This window comes from Rhizoctonia solani, chromosome 5 (genome assembly GCF_016906535.1).
Source record: "Rhizoctonia solani chromosome 5, complete sequence".
Lineage (NCBI taxonomy): Eukaryota > Fungi > Basidiomycota > Agaricomycetes > Cantharellales > Ceratobasidiaceae > Rhizoctonia > Rhizoctonia solani.
Window position 1 is genome coordinate 218943 of NC_057374.1, and position 19493 is coordinate 238435.

Sequence of the window (19493 nt, forward strand, 5' to 3'; positions counted from 1 at the left end):
AACAAGAGGTAATCGACCTGGGTGTTACCATGGTCGGTTGGCCTCCTTATATATTCTACAGAGTGACTAATTACAAATACATCATATCCAATATGTAATCCAATAAGAACCCCGCTCCGCAGTTGGCCTTACTCATGCATACGTGTCACTGACGTGTCATAGTGATGTCATCAGGTGGAGGTGGCTATGTGTGCTGAGGTAAGCGCGGGAGGGGACGTGGCTTGGCGCTTAGCGTATGATACAAGCGCCGAAGTCACGTGATCAAAAATGTTGTCCGTTTGCCTTTGTTTAAATCCAAGAAAATGGGAATAAATCCCCTGGTATCGAGTGTGTCTACAACAGGTATACAGATTTTGGCCAGTTCACTAAGATTTAATTTGTTGATCCTATCAGATTACAACTGGTTCAACAAAGAAAGCCAATGAATTGCGCCAACTAATTACTGTATTACCTGTGGGACTCTGGTCTGTATGGAGAGACAACACCAACCAAATCCCCCTTAGTGCCCCACGTGTTCCTACCAATGCAAAGAAGAAGCCAACTTTTACTTGTTGTCAAAAATCTTTCTACAATGCTGTATTACTTCTCTGCGCAGCATCTAATCTTCTCAGCTCATGGCCGGTGACTATGGACAATGTCTCTTGAGGGCAGTACTTACTTCAATCATACTGCCTGGCACTCTTAGCCATACATGTTCCTCTAATGCCAAACCACCATTGGGCAATGCATTACAAGGATCCATTTCAATGCTTTGGACCTGCGTATGCTTGGTGGGTCTATGCATTTGAGAGATTTAACAGTCTACTTCAAAAGGTCAATCTCAATTATCACAAAGGTAAAATGGAGTTTACTTTGATGCAGTTTTGGGTTAGAATGCATTGCTTGTACAAACTAGTGAGTTGAAGCTGACACCTGCATGTTGTATTAACCCTATATGTGTGTAATCTACAGTTGCACTTCTTACCAGACACTGCATCACAGGAAGAACGTGATGTTCTCCACTCCATTTGCTCTGAGTTTGGTACAAATGCAACTGTTTCAGCAAATCTTGGGCTTGGCTCTAATATATGTACACCCCAACTCCCTTCAACATACACCCACCTCCAAAAGCTTGAACATGCTGAAACTTATGGGCTTCTCCTTGCCTTTGCCCATACTGTCTGGCCTCACTTGGAGTTACAACACAATTTGGACAGTGGCTCAACTGGCTGTGCATTTTTCTCTGATAGAGTTGCTTGATTGCTTCCTTACATCACAAAATTGGGTGCTTGTTTTGGTTGTGCAACTGCTAGGCAGAACCAACAAGACCAATATGCATTTATTATATTCAACAATAATCTTGTACCTTGTCAACTTGTCTATCATTTTCAACTCAAGATTGATGGAGAAACTCCAGTCTTGTGTACTGTTGTCTGGAAATTTGTTGCCAACAATAGGATACCAAGGTTCCCATGGGACTTATAGTAAGTATTTATCTGTCCTTTAATTAATGCTAGGTATCATCACTAATATAAACATATCTAGTGCTGTTGAGCTAGGAATTTATGTTTCATATGCTAATCAATTTGGTGATCTGGAGGTAGTTGATTCCTCTTGAATCCAAGCACCTTGGCACTTTGCCCAGTACACCTTCAATGCCCACATAATACTGACATATGGATATCTATCTCATATGACAAGGCAAGTGTTTGAGTTATACATAGTGATTCCTTTTTACCTTGGACTGATTACTACTATGCCATTGATGTAGTCAGGTCTTGATAGTACTGAAGACAAACTAGGAGAGGGATTTGACAGAGATAATGATGTTTAATATTGGTACATATAAGTCTTAACTTATGAGCTTGAATTTCTTAGAATTCTGAATTTGGCAGGTTAAATTATGGAGCCAATTCTTACAGCCCAGGAGCTTGTGTTGACATTGCTAGGTCTTCAATAAAATGACATTTTTATTCAACAGTATAATTGAGTAACTAACAAATGAATACCAGAACAATCCTTTAGGCACCATCCTTACTCACTTGTAGAGATTGTCTTCACTCTCATCCTCTTCATTCTCTTCTCTTGGGTTCTCAAGTTTGCCTTGTGGTGGATCAAGACTGCCCTCCAATTCATCTTGGAGTGCAAGTCCCAGTTCTTCAAGAGTTTCTCCAGCAAGCGCCTTTTTAAGTCTCTCCTGGGCGGCAGTTAGATCCAGGCAAGCTTTCTTGATATCCAGAGATTGAGCAGGGCTACTTGTGTGAGTTGTAGGCCATTGCTTTTGCTTGTTAGCTTGAGTTGAAGCTTGGGTCTGAATTGGCTTGTTGTCAGAAATCACCAACCTCCTCCAATGCCACTTGGGATGATCTGCAAGAATCTGAGGCTCAATCATCCAGTCCCAAAGAAGGTATTGATTGCATGTGTTTGCTGGCGGGATTCCTTCCCAGGGAGATCCAGGCGCTCAAGGTTGAAATCCATGAACAGGAGGCTCTGGGTCAGCCACTGCATCAACAAGTTCCTTCAGATTTTTGAACTGGAAATTTGTATTGTGATTGGTGAGTAGAACTAACTTTCAGCATAATAAATACTCACTTGTTTGCTCATGAATGACCATCCATGAGTGATATATTGACCAGTCTTGCGCTTGGTTCCGTCTTGTAGAATTTTGTACTTGCTCTCATTGTCCAATTGAGCACTGGGCGTTAAGAAGGTTTGTAACTCCATAGTGGAGTATGGTATAACCATCTTGCTGAGCTTCCAAGCTTGTGCTTTCAGCTTCTATCAGTTTAGTGAGTATTATGCATACATCCTTCATTTAGGAGGAAGATCTCACCGCTTTGGCTCTGGACCAATAGTAAGCAGTCTTCCTCTTCCTCCGGGCCGGCACCTGCGCCATTTCACCAGTATTCCCGCTCTCTTCAGGTTGATTGTCTGTGGGTGGGACATCACCTTGGCTGCGCTCTTTCAGGTATTGTTTGTATTTCTTGGCCTTGTATTTATACTTCATTTGGCATTGCTCCTGGATGGTTGCATTGGTTGCCTTTGCAATAATATTGGTTGCCGCTGGAACTTGCTCTGCGCCCCAATTACGAACAAACTTACAGTATTCCTTGAAGCCTTTGACGTTGATAGGGTCATTGGGTGGTTTGGTAAAATCAAACCAAAGGAACGGGCGGCATTCATCTCCAACGCCTTCTCCAGGCCAACCAGGTTCATTCCAAGTGAGTCCATGAGGATACAGTATAAGCTCTGGCTTCAGTTCCTTAATTGCCCCAAACAGGTGCAATAACACCTTTGTGCAAACAGTCTAAGGATAGGTGAGCGCTAAACTGGAACTATAATCTGTTTTACTCACTTTCATTGGTTGGCAATCTTGAAGTTGAAGCTGAAGTTGTTCTGAATTCATCTTGGTATCTGCATGCGTACTCCCCAACGGTAATAGCGTATTTCCTCCGTCCCCGTTGGTTTCATCTGATGGATTTTCTCCATCCACAACAGACTTCAGAAACGTGTTTGGGTTGTTAGACTGTAACGCCAGAGACAAAACTTGGGCTTTTAGTTTATCAACACCATGATTGGACACTAGGACTTGTAGCAGCTTTGTCGCTTGGGATTTGAATTCTAGTAAGCTTTGTACTGTATCTCCAAGCGTGCTTAGCTGAGCTTCTAAGTGTACAACCTTAGAGCAAAGTTGCCTATTTGCTGCGTAGGCTTCTTCGAGATCTTGAACTGAGCTCTCAAGAAGTGTATACTTGGTTCGTAACTCTTGAATATCGTCAGCCGTGGCCCGCCGTGCTGCTGCATGAGGCGACGGATTCGTGGTTCCGGCACTTGGCATTAATGATGACCGATCGATATGTAGTAAATAATAGTAGTTATAGCGTTGTATTATACAGCGAGAAACAAAGAGCGTTGATTTGTTGATGTAGTTAGGAATGCAATGCACAAATAGGGGAAATGAATAGGAGCGCGAGCTCCTGGTAGAACGGTCACGTGCCATGCATGTAATCTTCCTGTAATGTCGCTTTACACTGTATGATTACTACACATCACGGAGCCATTCGTGATCCAAGGGTAGCCTATTGGTAATCGTCCTGTAACCTGAGGTAACTGGCACATTACCACCCGCCTGTAATCTTGCGCCCCCCCTTGTGCATACCATATCATACTCATTGTCTTCGACCACTGCTAATTGTCCGACTGCCGTGCTAGTGTGTTCGATGGGCGTCGCTCGGTCTGCCTCTATCACATCCTTCCGCTGCCTTCCGTCGTTTTCAGCTCACTTGCCATACCACGGCCGATTCCTGTTGCTCCTATTGATGAGCTTAACCATGAGGCCCTGATTTGCTTGCTCTGACGGTCCAAAGTCGATTGCGCTAGTACTCATCCTCAGCCACTCTGGTCCGTTGCGTGGCATCCATCGTCTCCGACCAAGACATAGCCATGCCGTTGAACACCCCCCGTTTCTCATTACGATCTGGTCTTCGCCCAACGGCTCCATTAAATCGCTGCCTTGTCGACCGATTTGAAATTGCCGGCACGCCCCTCGGTGCGACTTTCCCCTGCATATCCACCAAGCCTTCAGTCCTCTGTAAGCATAAGCTGTTATATGGAGATAGAATATCTGCCAACAGCCCGTCCCACAGCTTCGCCTGAAACGCATCCCTGCTCAGATATATGACCTCCAACATCATCAGATCCAGAACCCACTGTCTCAGGGCTCACCTTAATGACGCATCTCATCTCTGCCCTATCGCTGCGCTCGCCGGTCGACCTCAGAACGACCCGCGGGAATACTAATAAGCAACCTACACCACAGAACCACTCCGCACCGGCTTGGCATCGCAACCGCCGGCTTGATCCATCCATATCACCGATAGAACCGCAACGGCTAAATCAAATCGCGCACGCTACCGTAGCACCGGCCGCTCGTGGTCGACGAGCACTCTGTCCACGTCGCAATCATTTGTCAGAGCGTATCAAACGCAACTTCGTTCGTAGATGAGACCATCGGTAGCTCCGAAAGAACGCTCTGAACGAGAGAATCCGTGCTTGCGCGTATATAACCTCGCCTGGTGCCGGTGTGTTCTCTCCAAACCAGTTCTCGCTCTCTTGTCTTGTCCACAAGCCATCACTTTCTTTCTTACATACACACTCTCTATCCGTTAGCTATGCGTTTCGCCATTGTCTCTGTTTCTGTCCTCGCTGCGCTTTCGCAGCTCGTATCTGCCGTCCCCACACTCGAGCGCCGTGCAAGCGCCACCGAGAAGCCTACCATCGGATATGCTGCCCAGGGCAGGTGAGCGTCCATGACTCTATGCACCCAACGAAGTACTAACCTCTGTGACATAGCACCACCGGTGGCATTGGCGGCTCCACCATCACCGTCACCTCCCTCGCCGCCCTCACCTCCGCCGTCGCTTCCGACAGCGCAAAGATCGTCATCGTGTCCGGCACCATCACCGGCAACACCGTCGTCAAGGTCGGCTCCAACACCTCCCTCCTCGGCAAGTCCGGCTCGTCGCTCGTCGGTGTCGGACTGCGCGTCAACAAGAAGAACAACGTCATCATCCGCAACCTCAAGATCTCCAAGGTCCTCGCCAGCGCCGGCGACGCTCTCGGCATCCAGGAGGCGTCCAAGGTCTGGGTCGACCACGTGGACCTGTCGTCCGACCGCGACCACGACAAGGACTTCTACGACGGACTGCTTGACGTCACGCACGGCAGCACCTTCGTGTCGATCACGAACTCGAACCTGCACGACCACTACAAGGCGTCGCTGGTGGGACACTCGGACAACAACGAGTCGGAGGACAAGAAGATCACGGTGACGTATGCGCTGAACCGGTTCTCGAACCTGAACTCGCGCATGCCGTCGTTCCGATTCGGTACCGGACATCTGTTCAACAACTAGTGAGTAAAGTAGTATCGGTGGGTACGCGGACGGATCTGACATTGGTACAGCTTCGTGAACTCGAACGACGGCATCAACACTCGCCTTGGTGCTCAGCTGCTGGTCGAGAACAACGTATGGGAGTAAGTGCATGCGCGCATATACCCAGCCAGAGATCGGACACTGACCACGACTGGACTACAGGGGTGTGAAGAAGCCTCTGTACGCGACCGACAACGGGTTCGCGGTCGCGCGCGGAAACGACTTTGGGGGTGCATCGAACAGCGCTCCTACCGGCACATTCAGCAAGGCTCCGTACAGCTACACTCTTCTGGATGCGGGCAAGGTCAAGTCGACGGTGTCGTCGTCTGCTGGTGCGACGCTCGACTTCTGATCTGTTCCTGGCCGTGGAGGACACTTGTAGTGTATGCAGATGTTGATAGATGTTTTGCCACTTAATCTATACGTCTCTAAACCCATATATATTAGCACCAAGATTGACGACATCGTAAACGCTCTCCCATATTCTCTATGGCTCACAAATGTCATCCAACAAGTCTGACTTGCCGCCTACGTTGGGCTCTCAGTAGCTTTAGCTTCTCAGAGCTTAACTTCACACTTTTCGAAATCATGTCTTCTCACTGCTGGGGTTAAAATAATTACTCTCAGGCCTGAATTTATGTATTATGCCTGCGTTATCTTGCCACTACGATTTACATCTTTCCGGCGCAAGAGGTACAAAGTCTTTGTGGTCCTACAAAGACAGCTTTATTTAGGTTTCTTTTTAACTGGCCGCAACTCAGACTCACCACCACTAACTCCCTCTCTAAACCCTGCAAACCCCTCGAGCCATGTCACACTTGACGGTGCAGCAGTCTGCATCCCAACCGCAAACCTATCGAAACCAATTAGTCATACTTCTGCGTGACGGTAGCAAGCGTAGCCCCTCAAAATTCTCACTTCGTTTAGGTTCTTGCAGCGTTTCTCTAAGGTGGTTGGAATGGGGGTAGCAAGGGTAACAGAAAGTGAGATGGAGACTATGAGAAAGATAAGGTTGAAGGATCTCATGATGAAAATGAACGAATGGCCGAGGAGAATAATTGGGATCGGGGGTACTTTGAATCCACAAATTATGAAGGCTCTCTTATAAAGTATCCCAAACCCAACTTAATGTAATCAAACATTTACTCAAGAAGATGCCCTAAAACCTGTGTATTCAAACTCTTGCCAAAGGTTTCGTGACAACTTAATGACATCGAAGCCATCTTCAGCCCTCGGCTCTTTTGGCGTTGACTTGGAGAATCAACTTCTCCACTTTGGTGCCATGAAAATGACGTAGCTGAAACAGCTACGCACTAACTGGGGTGTACCCTAATAAAGATTGATTGATGCAAGATCTAGGTCCGATGTCTATAGGTTCTTTGCGGATCTCCAAAGATACTTACCCTTCTTATCACGAACTCGCTATCAGATTACCGTAATGACCACATTTGACGTATGTTTAGCCTGGAAATAGCAACAGAATCAATATGTAAATTTACCCTTTCTTTGTTATCACAATCAATTGAGCAAATCATTATTTTCATAGATATAAGTCGGTAATGATTGTATAGCCTGCCATATCATGGGCAATAGCTGAATATCTCAGATCATCAATATTTTGACGCATATAGTCCATGATTACTAGCACCATATCTCTACCAGAAGTTGAGATGAGCCTACCTAATATGATTTGTGTGCCAAACTTGGCAGAGATCCACAAGCCTGCGTTTAGGCACTGGTCACCAATATCAAATGGACCACGCTCACGTGAGAGCCAGCTGTAGGCAACCAGCCTATTATTGCGCATTCATTTTACCGAGTCCTATCTACTATCCCATAAGATTTCTTGTTCTCTTAATATCATTTTATGGCCTCTATGATCTTTTTATTATTTTATACTCATTTCAGCCTAAATAACTTCATTTCACTTCTATCACTATGGTACCTTTCTGTGATTTTCGACAGGATTGGCCCCGCGACTCGCGAGTTTTGTTCATGTCTAGGTGCCTTGGAGACATTTTACTTGCTAAAAAATCCGCCAAGCTTAGTTGGTATGACGAACATTCACAGAATCTTATATTACGTATTTAGGCCATTTACGATTACATGCGGTACGATGACCAGAGCCCAGAAGCCCAAGTGCTAGTCTGAGGTATGCATCAACTTGAGCTATATAATTCTACAACATCAAATATTACCCCTATGGATCCAACACACGTGTTATTGGTCAGAAGCGGCCATGTGATATGCGATAGCCACGGGGCATCGACAAGATCAAACCCTCGATCAGTGTACTTGTTGCAGAGCTCAGATACGGGCGATTGCGCTGACCTCTATTTTATGCTCGGCTAAACGATGTGAAATGATATTGTAAGGGTTGTTCGGTTCCACCTCATCATTATCTAGGGTGGCCGAGAATTCAAGTCGTCCCCGTAGCGTGCCTTGGGTGCTCTTCTGTCATCATATTCATAGAGTACTACCTCGGGTAGAATTGACACAGGTATACAGAAACCAATTCGGCTTTGTTGTTAACGGTCCTGAAAATACTTCATCCGAAATAATCTCGATCAGAGTGGAAAGTGGTAACACGAGGCTTATTCACTGGGATCGGCTGTACTAATACTCCGCCCAAACTACGTACCGCTGAGGTGTTTGAAAGTTCGATGGCGCAAACGTCCGTAACCAACGGTAACTTGAGGTTTAAGCCCACCCGTTACTGAAGCGGTAAATTTCATGAATGGGGTTATAGTACGACAGAGTGACAAAGGTGAATCGATTGTCTACTCCTTGGCTACACTGACATTGTCGCCTCATGGTAGACAACGCCTTCCGGCCTTCGTGTACATTCCATGGCATGCATACGCGTACCGAATAGATGTGTTATAGGACCAACTGAATGGCTATTGATGGAGAAATATATGGAACCTGAGAGCACGAGGCACCCGATGCCATATTTAGTCACCTGTGGCTGTGCTGAATGCCAAGGATCGTGAACGATTGAATTGAGTTATTATCATCACCACCGCTCTCTGCATGCCAACAGGTCTCAAGAAAAAATAGCCAAACGTCATTAGGGGGTTTCCTCCTGCCTTTGTCACTGATGGGTCACTCTATCGTTGTTATACTGGCTTTAATTCGGGAGCTATAAAATGGACGCTCGGTAGCCGACAAGGTCACCCCACCATGGTCAACCACTTCCACTTGGGCCTGTTGGCCGCCGTGATCCTTTTCGCTGCTCCTGTATTGTCTATTACAAGCTACCCCAATGTTTTCTTTGCTCCGAAAGATGTCCTGGGCTCTGAGTGGGTAACAGAAGCCAAATGGGCACAGCTAAACACCATTCGAACTGCGAAGCTTCTCGCCTCTCAAGGACCATGGAGTAGGTCTATTATCATTATATTAAGGATACAAAAGTTAAAATATCTATTAAATTCAGCTGTCACGTCTAAAACCATGCTTCCACCTACTGGCGACAAGCGGTACGAATGTGACCATCTTGACTAGGCGCATAAGGTCAACTAATCTTTCATTCCCTAGTGATTTCATGAGTTTTCGTCCATACTTCTGGCCCGATTGTTCGGGCGTTGGGAATGATACTGAGCTAACCAACGAGCAAAGTAAGTAGATTGATTATGAGTTTATACTGATCGACACTGAACTTCACGAAACTCCATCTAGTATACACTACATGTCCTTACGTCCGTCGAGATGGCGAGTTCAACCCTGACGTTCGTATGGTCAATGATACTGGCGCGTTCCAAGCTATGACAGATAGTGTCTTTTACAACGCGCTCGCTTGGTCTTTCACCAAGGACCCGCATTTTTCAAAGAAAATTGTTTCAGCGATTCACACATGGTTCATCTCTCCCAATACCGCCATGAATCCTAATCTCAACTACTCCCAACTGTTGCGTGGCCCTGGAGAGCAAAAAGGGACTCATACGGGCATATTAGACTTGAAGTGCATGTCTAAATTGGTTTCGGGCGTATTAGTTTTGAGAGAGGGTCAATCACGCGACTGGAATACAACCCTCGATGACGGTCTGAACTCATGGGTCAAGCAATATATAGTCTGGCTTACAACTAGCGAAATGGGTATGGAGGAGAAGGCTGCTCGCAAGTAAGTCATTTAGGCCTAACTCTGTGACATTTTTTTGTTGACTAGTACTCCCAGCAACCACGGTACATTTTACTACAACCAGCTCGCCTCACTTCAGACTCTCGTGGGTGACCTTGAAGGAGCCAAAGCCACAATCAACGAATACTTTAACGGTATATATCAGGACCAGATAGCCGCCAACGGGGACCAGCCTCTCGAGAGTGATCGCACCCGTCCATATCATTATCGCTCATACAACATTGCCGCCATGATTGTCAATGCTAAAATCGGCGCCTACGTTGGTCTTCCAGATATTTGGAATCGGAAAACCAAATCCGGCGCGGGAATCAAAGAGGCTTTGGATTACGCAATGTCCCTACCCCCAAATGGAGAAGAGGAATACGCTAAAGAGTTGCTCCCTTCTCTTGCTGCTGTAGCGAGCGTGTATGGCGATCCAGATGGCAAGTATGCCACGTTTTTGAAGTCCAGGGACTCCCGATATCCAGGCAATGCGTATTTTCTGATTGCCCCGGGTTTGAACGACTCGGGTTTGCTGCCCGGACTGAGAAACACGACCGGTAACTCAGGTCCCTTAAATAGCGGCGGTGTTCAAGTAGGAGTAGAAGTAAATGGTGTCGTTGGAGTGGTAGCCGCCTTCGCCGTTGCTGTGCTGGCATTGGCACTATAGATTTCATAGACATATACACTCTATTTCATGCCGAATTCTCATGATACTGATGACTATTTAACGCTAGATTGTAGTGATTTGTTATGCACACATGTATTTTACTGATGTATTCCCGCTTATTCTGTCATCAGATTCCCCCCCTTATTTTCTTGCAGATTAATAAACTACACTTTTCCTTGACGCCTGGCGCATTCGGGTGCCATCTAGGTCGCTAACTGCCTATCGCAAATAAACACATTGTAAGGGTTACGCGATCATCGTAGGTTTAGCTCGAGTGTATGCGTTACCCTTACGATACAGTCTTACGCCCCTAGCGTTACATCTATCTCTTGTGCTTCGTTTAGGCTGATTACCAACTATATGCGCTTCTTTGGTTTATTCTGTTTACGCATGTATCGAACCGGGAACCTTATAAGGTCCCGGATTCTGATCCACTCTCCTTGTCTTTACTCTGAACACCAATATCGAGTGTGTGTTACGACTTGTTATTAAGGCGACGTTGTCGCCGACCGAGTCACATATATACATCCGATCAGTAGAGACCTTGCACATATCGTCCCATTGGGCACATTTGATAGTTTATTAAGCTTTACCCCTTCAAGAATCATAGTGACTCCCTGGTAGATACTATTTCATGAAAGTCATATAACACCAAAGTCGGTCTTAGAGTACATCGGTAAGCCAATTCCAAAAAAAAAACATAACGTAACATTCTCCACATCTCACGTTTTTAGGCGTTGATCCTCTGAAGAGGACCCTTGGTTCGACGAGGTCTATCGCTATCCCACCAAATGTGAATAAATATTCAAACTCATGGTGAATGCAAAGGGGCAGAAGATCCACATGATGTCTCGATTTTGCTAAGCATTCTCATTCAGAATCAGAGTCGCAGTTTGATGGCACAGAGGGAGGAGGCTGGAGATCCAGACCCACGTAATGGTGGTCGAATTGTGCTAACAGCCCACACATAGAATGCGGCTTTCTGATCGCTGAAAGCCTGCACTCGTGGGCTTGGTGGATATTTCAGGAGAAGTGCGCTGCCGATGCCAAATTGCGAGTCAGACTTATAGGACTATACCTTTCAGTCAGGTGAGATTGCGAGAGAGCGTTTACGATGTCGTCAATCTTGGTGCTAATATATGGGTTTAGATATGTATAGATTGAGCCGCAAAAACATCTATCAACACCTGCATACACTACGAGTATCCTCCACAGCCAGTAACAGGTCAGAAGTCGAGCGTCGCACCAGCAGACGACGACACCGTCGACTTGACCTTGCCCGCATCCAGAAGAGTGTAGCTGTACGGAGCCTTGCTGAATGTGCCGGTAGGAGCGCTGTTCGATGCACCTCCAAAGTCGTTGCCGCGCGCGACCGCGAACCCGTTGTCGGTCGCGTACAGAGGCTTCTTCACACCCCTGTAGTCCAGTCGTGGTCAGTGTCCGATCTCTGGCTGGGTATATGCGCGCATGCACTTACTCCCATACGTTGTTCTCGACCAACAGCTGAGCACCAAGGCGAGTGTTGATGCCGTCGTTCGAGTTCACGAAGCTGTACCAATGTCAGATCCGTCCGCGTACCCACCGATACTACTTTACTCACTAGTTGTTGAACAGATGTCCGGTACCGAATCGGAACGACGGCATGCGCGAGTTCAGGTTCGAGAACCGGTTCAGCGCATACGTCACCGTGATCTTCTTGTCCTCCGACTCGTTGTTGTCCGAGTGTCCCACCAGCGACGCCTTGTAGTGGTCGTGCAGGTTCGAGTTCGTGATCGACACGAAGGTGCTGCCGTGCGTGACGTCAAGCAGTCCGTCGTAGAAGTCCTTGTCGTGGTCGCGGTCGGACGACAGGTCCACGTGGTCGACCCAGACCTTGGACGCCTCCTGGATGCCGAGAGCGTCGCCGGCGCTGGCGAGGACCTTGGAGATCTTGAGGTTGCGGATGATGACGTTGTTCTTCCTGTTGACACGCAGTCCGACGCCGACGAGCGACGAGCCGGACTTGCCGAGGAGGGAGGTGTTAGAGCCGACTTTGACAACAGTGTTGCCGGTGATGGTGCCGGATACGTAGACGATCTTTGCCTTGTCATCGGCAACGGCAGAGGTGAGGGCGGCGAGGGAGGTGACGGTGATGGTGGAACCGCCGATACCACCGGTGGTGCTATGTCACAGCAGTTAGTACTTCGTTAGGTGCATACAGTCATGGACACTCACCCGCCCTGGGCAGCATAGCCGATGGTAGGCTTCTCGGTGGCGCTTGCACGGCGTTCGAGTGTGGGAACAGCGGATACGAGCTGCGCAAGCGCAGCGAGGACAGAAACAGAGACAATGGCGAAACGCATAGCTAACGGATAGAGAGTGTGTATGTAAGAAAGAAAGTGATGGCTTGTGGACAAGACAAGAGAGCGAGAACTGGTTTGGAGAGAACACACCGGCACCAGGCGAGGTTATATACGCGCAAGCACAGATTCTCTCGTTCAGAGCGTTCTTTCGGAGCTACCGACGGTCTCATCTACGAACGAAGTCGCGTGTGATACGCTCAGACAAATGATTGCGACGTGGACAGAGTGCTCGTCGACCACGAGCGGCCGGTGCTACGGTAGCGTGCGCGATTTGATTTAGCCGTTGCGGTTCTATCGGTGATATGGATGGATCAAGCCGGCGGTTGCGATGCCAAGCCGGTGCGGAGTGGTTCTGTGGTGTAGGTTGCTTATTAGTATTCCCGCGGGTCGTTCTGAGGTCGACCGGCGAGCGTAGCGATAGGGCAGAGATGAGATGGGTCATTAAGGTGGGCCCTGAGACAGTGGGTTCTGGATCTGATGATGCTGGAGGTCATATATCTGAGCAGGGATGCGTTTCAGGGGAAGCTGTGGGACGGGCTGTTGGCAGATATTCTATCTCCATATAACAGCTTATGCTTACCGAGCACTGAAGGCTTAGTGGATATGCAGGGGAAAGTCGCACCGAGGGCGTGCCGGCAATTTCAAATCGGTCGACAAGGCAGCACTCTAATGGACCCGTCGAGCGAAGATCAGATCGTAATGAAAAATCGGAGATGTACAACGCATGGCTATGTCTTGGTCGGAGACTACGGATGCCATGCAACGGACCAGAGTGGCTGAGGATGAGTACTAGCGCAATCGACTTTGGGCCGTCAGAGCAAGCAAACCGGGGTCTCAGCGGTGGGCTCATCAACAGGTGCGCTGAAAACCGCTCGTGATGTGCCAAGTGAGCTGGAAACGACGGAAGGCAGCGGAAGGATGTGATAGAGGCAGACCGACCGACGCCCACCGAACACACTAGCAAGGCAGTCTGACAATTAGCAGTGGTCGAAGACGATGAGTATGATATGGCATGATCATGGGACTGTTTGGTGGCATCCCGTATATTCCGCTGAACGGCAGTCAAAGCGCGAAGAAGACGGGCTGATGCAAGAAGTCGGATGGGCTAAGCGCCGTTTCGTTACCTGTTACGCATGCGTGTAATTGCGAGCGCTCCAGCATGACTCATGACCATTACACCATTCGTTCTGTTTGTGCTGGCCTGCCATGATTTCGGAGAAGAATGCAGTATCATTCACCGTTTTGCTCATTGGTGACAAGGAGATACGCAGGTTCATTCTTTATTTGATACGCGATTGTTGGTTATGTATATGGTCTTAGCTATTTACTATCTAGCCCCAGGATTACAACTGCGTTCGTAAACTCAATCCTGGGACGAAATTGATAAGGATTTGCCACAAGCTTGCATTTGAGCACTGAATGTGGTGGAACTATAAACCTCCAAAAAAAGCTCGAAAGTTTGATCGGCTGTACTAAATCGAGTCGAATCAAGGTGGCCCGAACTGAATAATGCGCGGCGGGCTGGCTACTGCGCAGGAACACTGGCCTCAAATGTTCTCAGGTCAAAGTCCAATTGAGTTGTAGCTTATTCGAGAGCTGCTGTGAGTATCATTCAAGTTTAGTTGTATCTTACTCCGGGGTCTTGCCACTTGGCTTGCCCTTGACGCCTGGTACCATACCTTTCATATAGAGACAGCGGGAGCTTCACGGGACGACTACCTGATGGAAGCTGCCTGTCATGGTGGCTGACACCTATCCAGGTACAACCGGCGACAGTTGAACATCAGAGGCAAACATGGATTAGCGCTGAAGGCTGAATTTGGTCAGTCAGCACTGTTCGTTGGAGCGATGAAGATGTACCCTGAAAGCTTCCTGAGCGAATATATCTATACATGGCTCGGAGTGGAGTACAAGCCGGCTGATGGTACATACTTTCGGACAGCATAAGGTACGAATACTGGGTCCTTTGATATGGGTACCTGACATCTGTTCACATGGGGGTATTCTTTTGGCATTCGGAGTATTTAAGCGGGGGCATATACAAGGTCTACCTATCAGCTCTCAATTGTTTCATCCTCCAACTCTTGCGAGCTAACATTGATCATGAAAATCCTTCCCACCATTTGCGTTTTTACTGGTATTGTTCTTGTCATTGGAGCTCCCGTGCTCATAAGGGACGGCGAATTACAAGTTCGGTCAAGTGCAGTAAGTTTAGGACTTAAGTCAGGCATTCAAGTTGTCATGAACTTATCTACCTATATATAGTCTCTCAGTAGGAGGTTGAGCCATGCCATCGACGAAGGTCGCATCATGGGGTAGGCTCAGTATTGGCATTATACGATGAGGACAGATACGATGACTATGCCTTTTTGTCTAGAACCCGTGATTCTATAGTACCGGCATTCTTCCCTGTGGAACGGTCAACAGAGGTCTCGGCGTACATAAATCCTGACCCTATTGTAGATGTGGTCGTCGAACCTATAGTAGAAGTCAAAGTACCAGTCCCTCAGCCTTACCCTGTTGAGGTCGTCAAACATATAGATAGACCAGTACCAGTCCCCCAACCTTACCCGGTTGTTGGCAGTTCGGTTCATATTGGCACTTCTAACCCTCGTTCCCTTCCTATGCCCCTTGCCAATATTCGCAGGGCATGAGAGTTCGACCATTAAGGACACTAGATGGCTAGGTATGCCTCTCCCTATGGGCCTTTGGGTATCCTGAATAACTTAACTGGGTGCTCGTAGCTCTGATTTAAGGCCTCGGACTTGTCGTACTAGCTTCTTCCTCATCCCTTTATCTTTTTTGTTTATGCCGAATGTCTTGGGGATGTATGATGGGGCTTAATGAAACTAAGCGTTTATATGCGTGATGGTGCACAGTTGACACAGCAAATGGATGAAATGAGCCTAAAAAGCCAATTAGAACGAGACGGCTCAGGCAGGATGGTTTCCCCATAGCCCCACCATATTAAGGTTATCTATCTTGCATATTAGATATCTTCTGGTAGACAGAGCCCAATAAAACCAGACTTATCGTTTCGATCAATTCTATAGGAATGCACACAAGTACAGTAAATGACAATGTGTTACTGTATGCAAATAATCCTCTATTCCAGTCGCACCACTCAATCCAAGTCCTTGAATGATGGTCCCTCAAACGGTACCGCCTTGTTCAGCTTCACCCACAGCTTCCCCGCCTCCGAGTCAAGTAAGGGCGGAGACACCCCGTTTATATGCCAGACCAAGGAGTCAGCTGGGTCGATGTTAACCTAGACCCCCCATGCCCATCAGTTATGGTCAAGGCATGCTTTATCCCAGCTCACCTCCCAGTTGAGTCCTTTGTCAGCAGTGAACGGCTTCAGGACCTGCTCGTACTTTTCCAGGTACTGAAGCTTAGCTTGCTTATTGGGAAAGCCCCTTTCGATGTGCTGGACGTTGAAGCGAACGAAGCAGTCGTCGGGCTTTCCGCCAATGTAATACGAGTCTTTGGGCAGATCGATGAAGAAGACGTTAATGTAGAATGCAGGGAGGCCAAATGGTGCATATATTTCTGTGATCGCGGTCGCAAGAGCTTGTTTTTCAGCGGCAGAATAAACGCCTGAAGCGGTATAAATCCTGTGCAGAGGCATGATGGTGAGTGTGAGTATGCGAAACTGTGTGTGTAGGACTGAGTAGCTGTTGGAGGCAAGGTAGCGGCTAAGGCTCTTTATAAGCACGCCCGTACGTATTGTCAACGCGAGTCGGTACATGAGCCTCGGGGATGCTCTGGCCGAATTGGAAATATTTAGTGGACTCACGCTTTCTAAACTACCACTTTACCTAGCCCAGAGCTACGAAGAACCTAGATATGATATAATAAGCTCGAGCTCACCGAGGCAGAGGCGGGCTGAAATAAGACTCGGACGTATATGCCCATAAATGCATAAGGCATTAATCAGCGCAAGCAAGACTCAACAAAAATCGAGAGGAGGGCAGTAGAAAGCATTAATGCCATCTCACGGAGGCTTACGAAAACAAATACAGGCGTCCTACCTTATCTCTCCACGGATATTCACCCCGATACGAAGGCAGACGTCCAGACCGTCGTCAGATTTTGAGCTAGGACACTGCAAGATTTCACTCAATCTGTTAGCTTCGTGAATACGATGTAATATAGAGATTAATCAGACGACTTAATCAAGCTGAATGACAATCCGTAAGTCACTTGTATTCGTAGTTTGAAGCAAAATAGATACAGAATCTTTTGGGTACGAGCCTCTTAAAAGGAGGCAAGTACTATAGATGACCAATAAAATAACCGACAATCGAGTGGCTGATGCATGTAACGAGTAACGAACAGAAGTAAGTTAACAACAATGAAGACAGTTACCTATTCGTTACACAATGCCGACAATATTTAACCTCCGCCCGGCTCGTTCTTGGCCAATCATCGCATCCCAATGGTGATGGGCATCGCAGCGAAAGTACGTCTCGTCAGCGTGCTTACGATCGTAAGCATGGAAATGCACGATTTTCAATGATACTGCATAGTACATATGTATTCGTCTGATCCCACGTAGAAAGGTCAACCTTGTTCTCGGGAATATATGAGCTACCTAATGTTTCGGGGTTGATTTTTTCGTTGGTGGGTTAGAGCAGCTGATCCTGGTTAAGCACGACCAACTTCCCGAACTAGAAGCGCCAATGACAACATTGCGACACGTTCTTAATCTTATCATTCTTACAAGAGCATATTACAGCACGGAGAGGATAAAACGGTAATATATGTAGTTATAGATAGATAAAATAAAGTAAACTCTATCACGGCAGCTCAATACGGCACATTCACTATGGCTCGCTATGGGAATCGAGTTTTAGAAATAGAAAACCATTAGCCAGGGGACGATATGACAAGTGCGGGCTTTGAAAAGAGAGAACGAACACGACCAAAATGGAAGATATCCAATGGAGCACGAAATGTTTGCAAGCCACCAGGGACGTACCTGCTGCAATATTACACGTACGGATCTCTCCGAGCCCTCGAAACCGGGCACAATCTCCGGAGCGCGCGGCAGAACACGCCAAGGGAATCAAGGTGGCAAAAGTAGTGGTCAAATTCTCATTGCTACTTTAGGATTTGGACGTTTCGAGACAAGAGGCGCAGTGTATCGTTCGTACTACAATATCATTGAATAATAGATCCAAATATGAATTATATGCCCATCGTATCCGCAGACACCTATATTAATTATCGTAGCTCCAGTACTCCAGTTGTCTCGACGGACGGTAGCTGTACCTCATTGTGTTGATTATTTCTACACGTGTATGGTGGCGCTCATCCGAACATCAAGTTTCATTATCGCAGGAAACAATAGACCAAGCCAGACTGGGCGTCCTCTACAGCTCGGCCGACGAATTTACCCTTATTTGGAAGTGCCTACCACAAGGACGAGGCTCCGAGTCACAGCATAGCCGCGCAAAACGCCAGATTGGTTTCTAGTAAACTGAACCTTGTGTGATTCGTAGCGCTATATAACCTGACGCGTTCGGCACTCGGTACTCAACATTCTGACCCTGTTTTCTAGCCTCTACTGCGTATCTCTCGCATCGATTTATTCGAACCAGTAAGACATGGACTTAAACGTTACTAGTAGGTATGTACAGTTACTTACCGTCATTCGGGCTTCAGTAGCTGAATTACTTAGCGACTCGGATCCTGCAATTACGGGAGAAAATGAATCCAAAGCCAAGGCAGCAGAATGTAAGCTTCATGGAATCGAGGTTACTTATGAGCTTACTCACGTTTACTACTAGATGATCCTGCCCATAGCCCAGAGAGGAACAACTCTCTCGATGCTCCTTGCATGGTCAGCCCTGCAAGCAAGTCAACAAAATACACCGAGGTGAGCTCAAGCTTGAAGGTCGGTGTATTATTTTGACTTGCTTACCATCTTCCCAGGATAAGGGATATTGGCCCAAACTCGCACAGGCGTGCGAGTTGATCGACGGAGCACACCTCCGTCAACAGGAGTAAGCCAACTGGAATAAATGAAGTAAAATCATGCTTACTTTGATATAGAATCGAGCGTCGGTTGGCCCTTCGGGCTGGACCGACGCTAATATACGGCAGAGCTGGGCCAACGACGAGTTCCGCTCGGCTTGGACCGAGTGGATCTTCGGGTCCAAGCCGGCAACGGAGGAAGGTAAGTTGCATGCAATTATCCTGAGTAAATATCACTGACACAGTATTAGATTGGGCGGATTTTGAATCCGCCCTCATATCAATTGTTTTGGAGGGGGGAATTGGTCCCAACGAGCTTGAATAGGGCAGCAAGTGTAGAGTTAGATAGTCCAAGATAATTTAATTTGAGCAAATAACGCTTTAAAGAGTGATTGAACAATCTTTGAGTTAATTTGTATAAAATAATCTAGAACCACAATGTGGATCTAGTCGACAATCCACTCTATATAT

At 47.3% G+C, this 19493-nt stretch overlaps 8 protein-coding genes across 8 annotated transcripts; 4 read left to right on the top strand and 4 right to left on the bottom strand.

Annotated features, from left to right (window-relative positions):
- Positions 1 to 2017: 2017 nt before the first annotated feature.
- RhiXN_08868 (uncharacterized protein) lies at positions 2018 to 2371 on the bottom strand (the record flags this gene model as incomplete). The annotated part of the gene is made up of 1 exon (XM_043328684.1): positions 2018 to 2371. One exon carries the CDS (start codon positions 2369 to 2371, stop codon positions 2018 to 2020), a length of 354 nt encoding a protein of 117 aa, XP_043180130.1.
- A 69-nt stretch (positions 2372 to 2440) lies between these two features.
- On the bottom strand, positions 2441 to 3817 carry RhiXN_08869 (metal resistance protein YCF1; the record flags this gene model as incomplete). The annotated part of the gene is made up of 4 exons (XM_043328685.1): positions 2441 to 2512; positions 2572 to 2757; positions 2813 to 3286; positions 3335 to 3817. 4 exons carry the CDS (start codon positions 3815 to 3817, stop codon positions 2441 to 2443), a joined length of 1215 nt encoding a protein of 404 aa, XP_043180131.1.
- Positions 3818 to 5150: 1333 nt separating this feature from the next.
- RhiXN_08870 (pectate lyase) lies at positions 5151 to 6266 on the top strand (the record flags this gene model as incomplete). The annotated part of the gene is made up of 4 exons (XM_043328686.1): positions 5151 to 5278; positions 5332 to 5892; positions 5944 to 6015; positions 6077 to 6266. 4 exons carry the CDS (start codon positions 5151 to 5153, stop codon positions 6264 to 6266), a joined length of 951 nt encoding a protein of 316 aa, XP_043180132.1.
- Positions 6267 to 9097: 2831 nt separating this feature from the next.
- RhiXN_08871 (alginate lyase) lies at positions 9098 to 10701 on the top strand (the record flags this gene model as incomplete). Its single annotated transcript, XM_043328687.1, has 5 exons — positions 9098 to 9293; positions 9351 to 9393; positions 9452 to 9531; positions 9593 to 10034; positions 10089 to 10701. The coding sequence occupies 5 exons, from the start codon at positions 9098 to 9100 to the stop codon at positions 10699 to 10701; spliced, it is 1374 nt and encodes a 457-aa protein (XP_043180133.1).
- Positions 10702 to 11927: 1226 nt separating this feature from the next.
- RhiXN_08872 (pectate lyase) lies at positions 11928 to 13043 on the bottom strand (the record flags this gene model as incomplete). Its single annotated transcript, XM_043328688.1, has 4 exons — positions 11928 to 12117; positions 12179 to 12250; positions 12302 to 12862; positions 12916 to 13043. The coding sequence occupies 4 exons, from the start codon at positions 13041 to 13043 to the stop codon at positions 11928 to 11930; spliced, it is 951 nt and encodes a 316-aa protein (XP_043180134.1).
- Positions 13044 to 15146: 2103 nt separating this feature from the next.
- On the top strand, positions 15147 to 15697 carry RhiXN_08873 (uncharacterized protein; the record flags this gene model as incomplete). The annotated part of the gene is made up of 3 exons (XM_043328689.1): positions 15147 to 15248; positions 15309 to 15358; positions 15421 to 15697. 3 exons carry the CDS (start codon positions 15147 to 15149, stop codon positions 15695 to 15697), a joined length of 429 nt encoding a protein of 142 aa, XP_043180135.1.
- A 470-nt stretch (positions 15698 to 16167) lies between these two features.
- On the bottom strand, positions 16168 to 16671 carry RhiXN_08874 (4-oxalocrotonate tautomerase; the record flags this gene model as incomplete). The annotated part of the gene is made up of 2 exons (XM_043328690.1): positions 16168 to 16311; positions 16366 to 16671. 2 exons carry the CDS (start codon positions 16669 to 16671, stop codon positions 16168 to 16170), a joined length of 450 nt encoding a protein of 149 aa, XP_043180136.1.
- Positions 16672 to 18652: 1981 nt separating this feature from the next.
- RhiXN_08875 (uncharacterized protein) lies at positions 18653 to 19347 on the top strand (the record flags this gene model as incomplete). The annotated part of the gene is made up of 7 exons (XM_043328691.1): positions 18653 to 18675; positions 18727 to 18782; positions 18836 to 18924; positions 18981 to 19051; positions 19101 to 19112; positions 19154 to 19224; positions 19274 to 19347. The coding sequence occupies 7 exons, from the start codon at positions 18653 to 18655 to the stop codon at positions 19345 to 19347; spliced, it is 396 nt and encodes a 131-aa protein (XP_043180137.1).
- Positions 19348 to 19493: the final 146 nt, after the last annotated feature.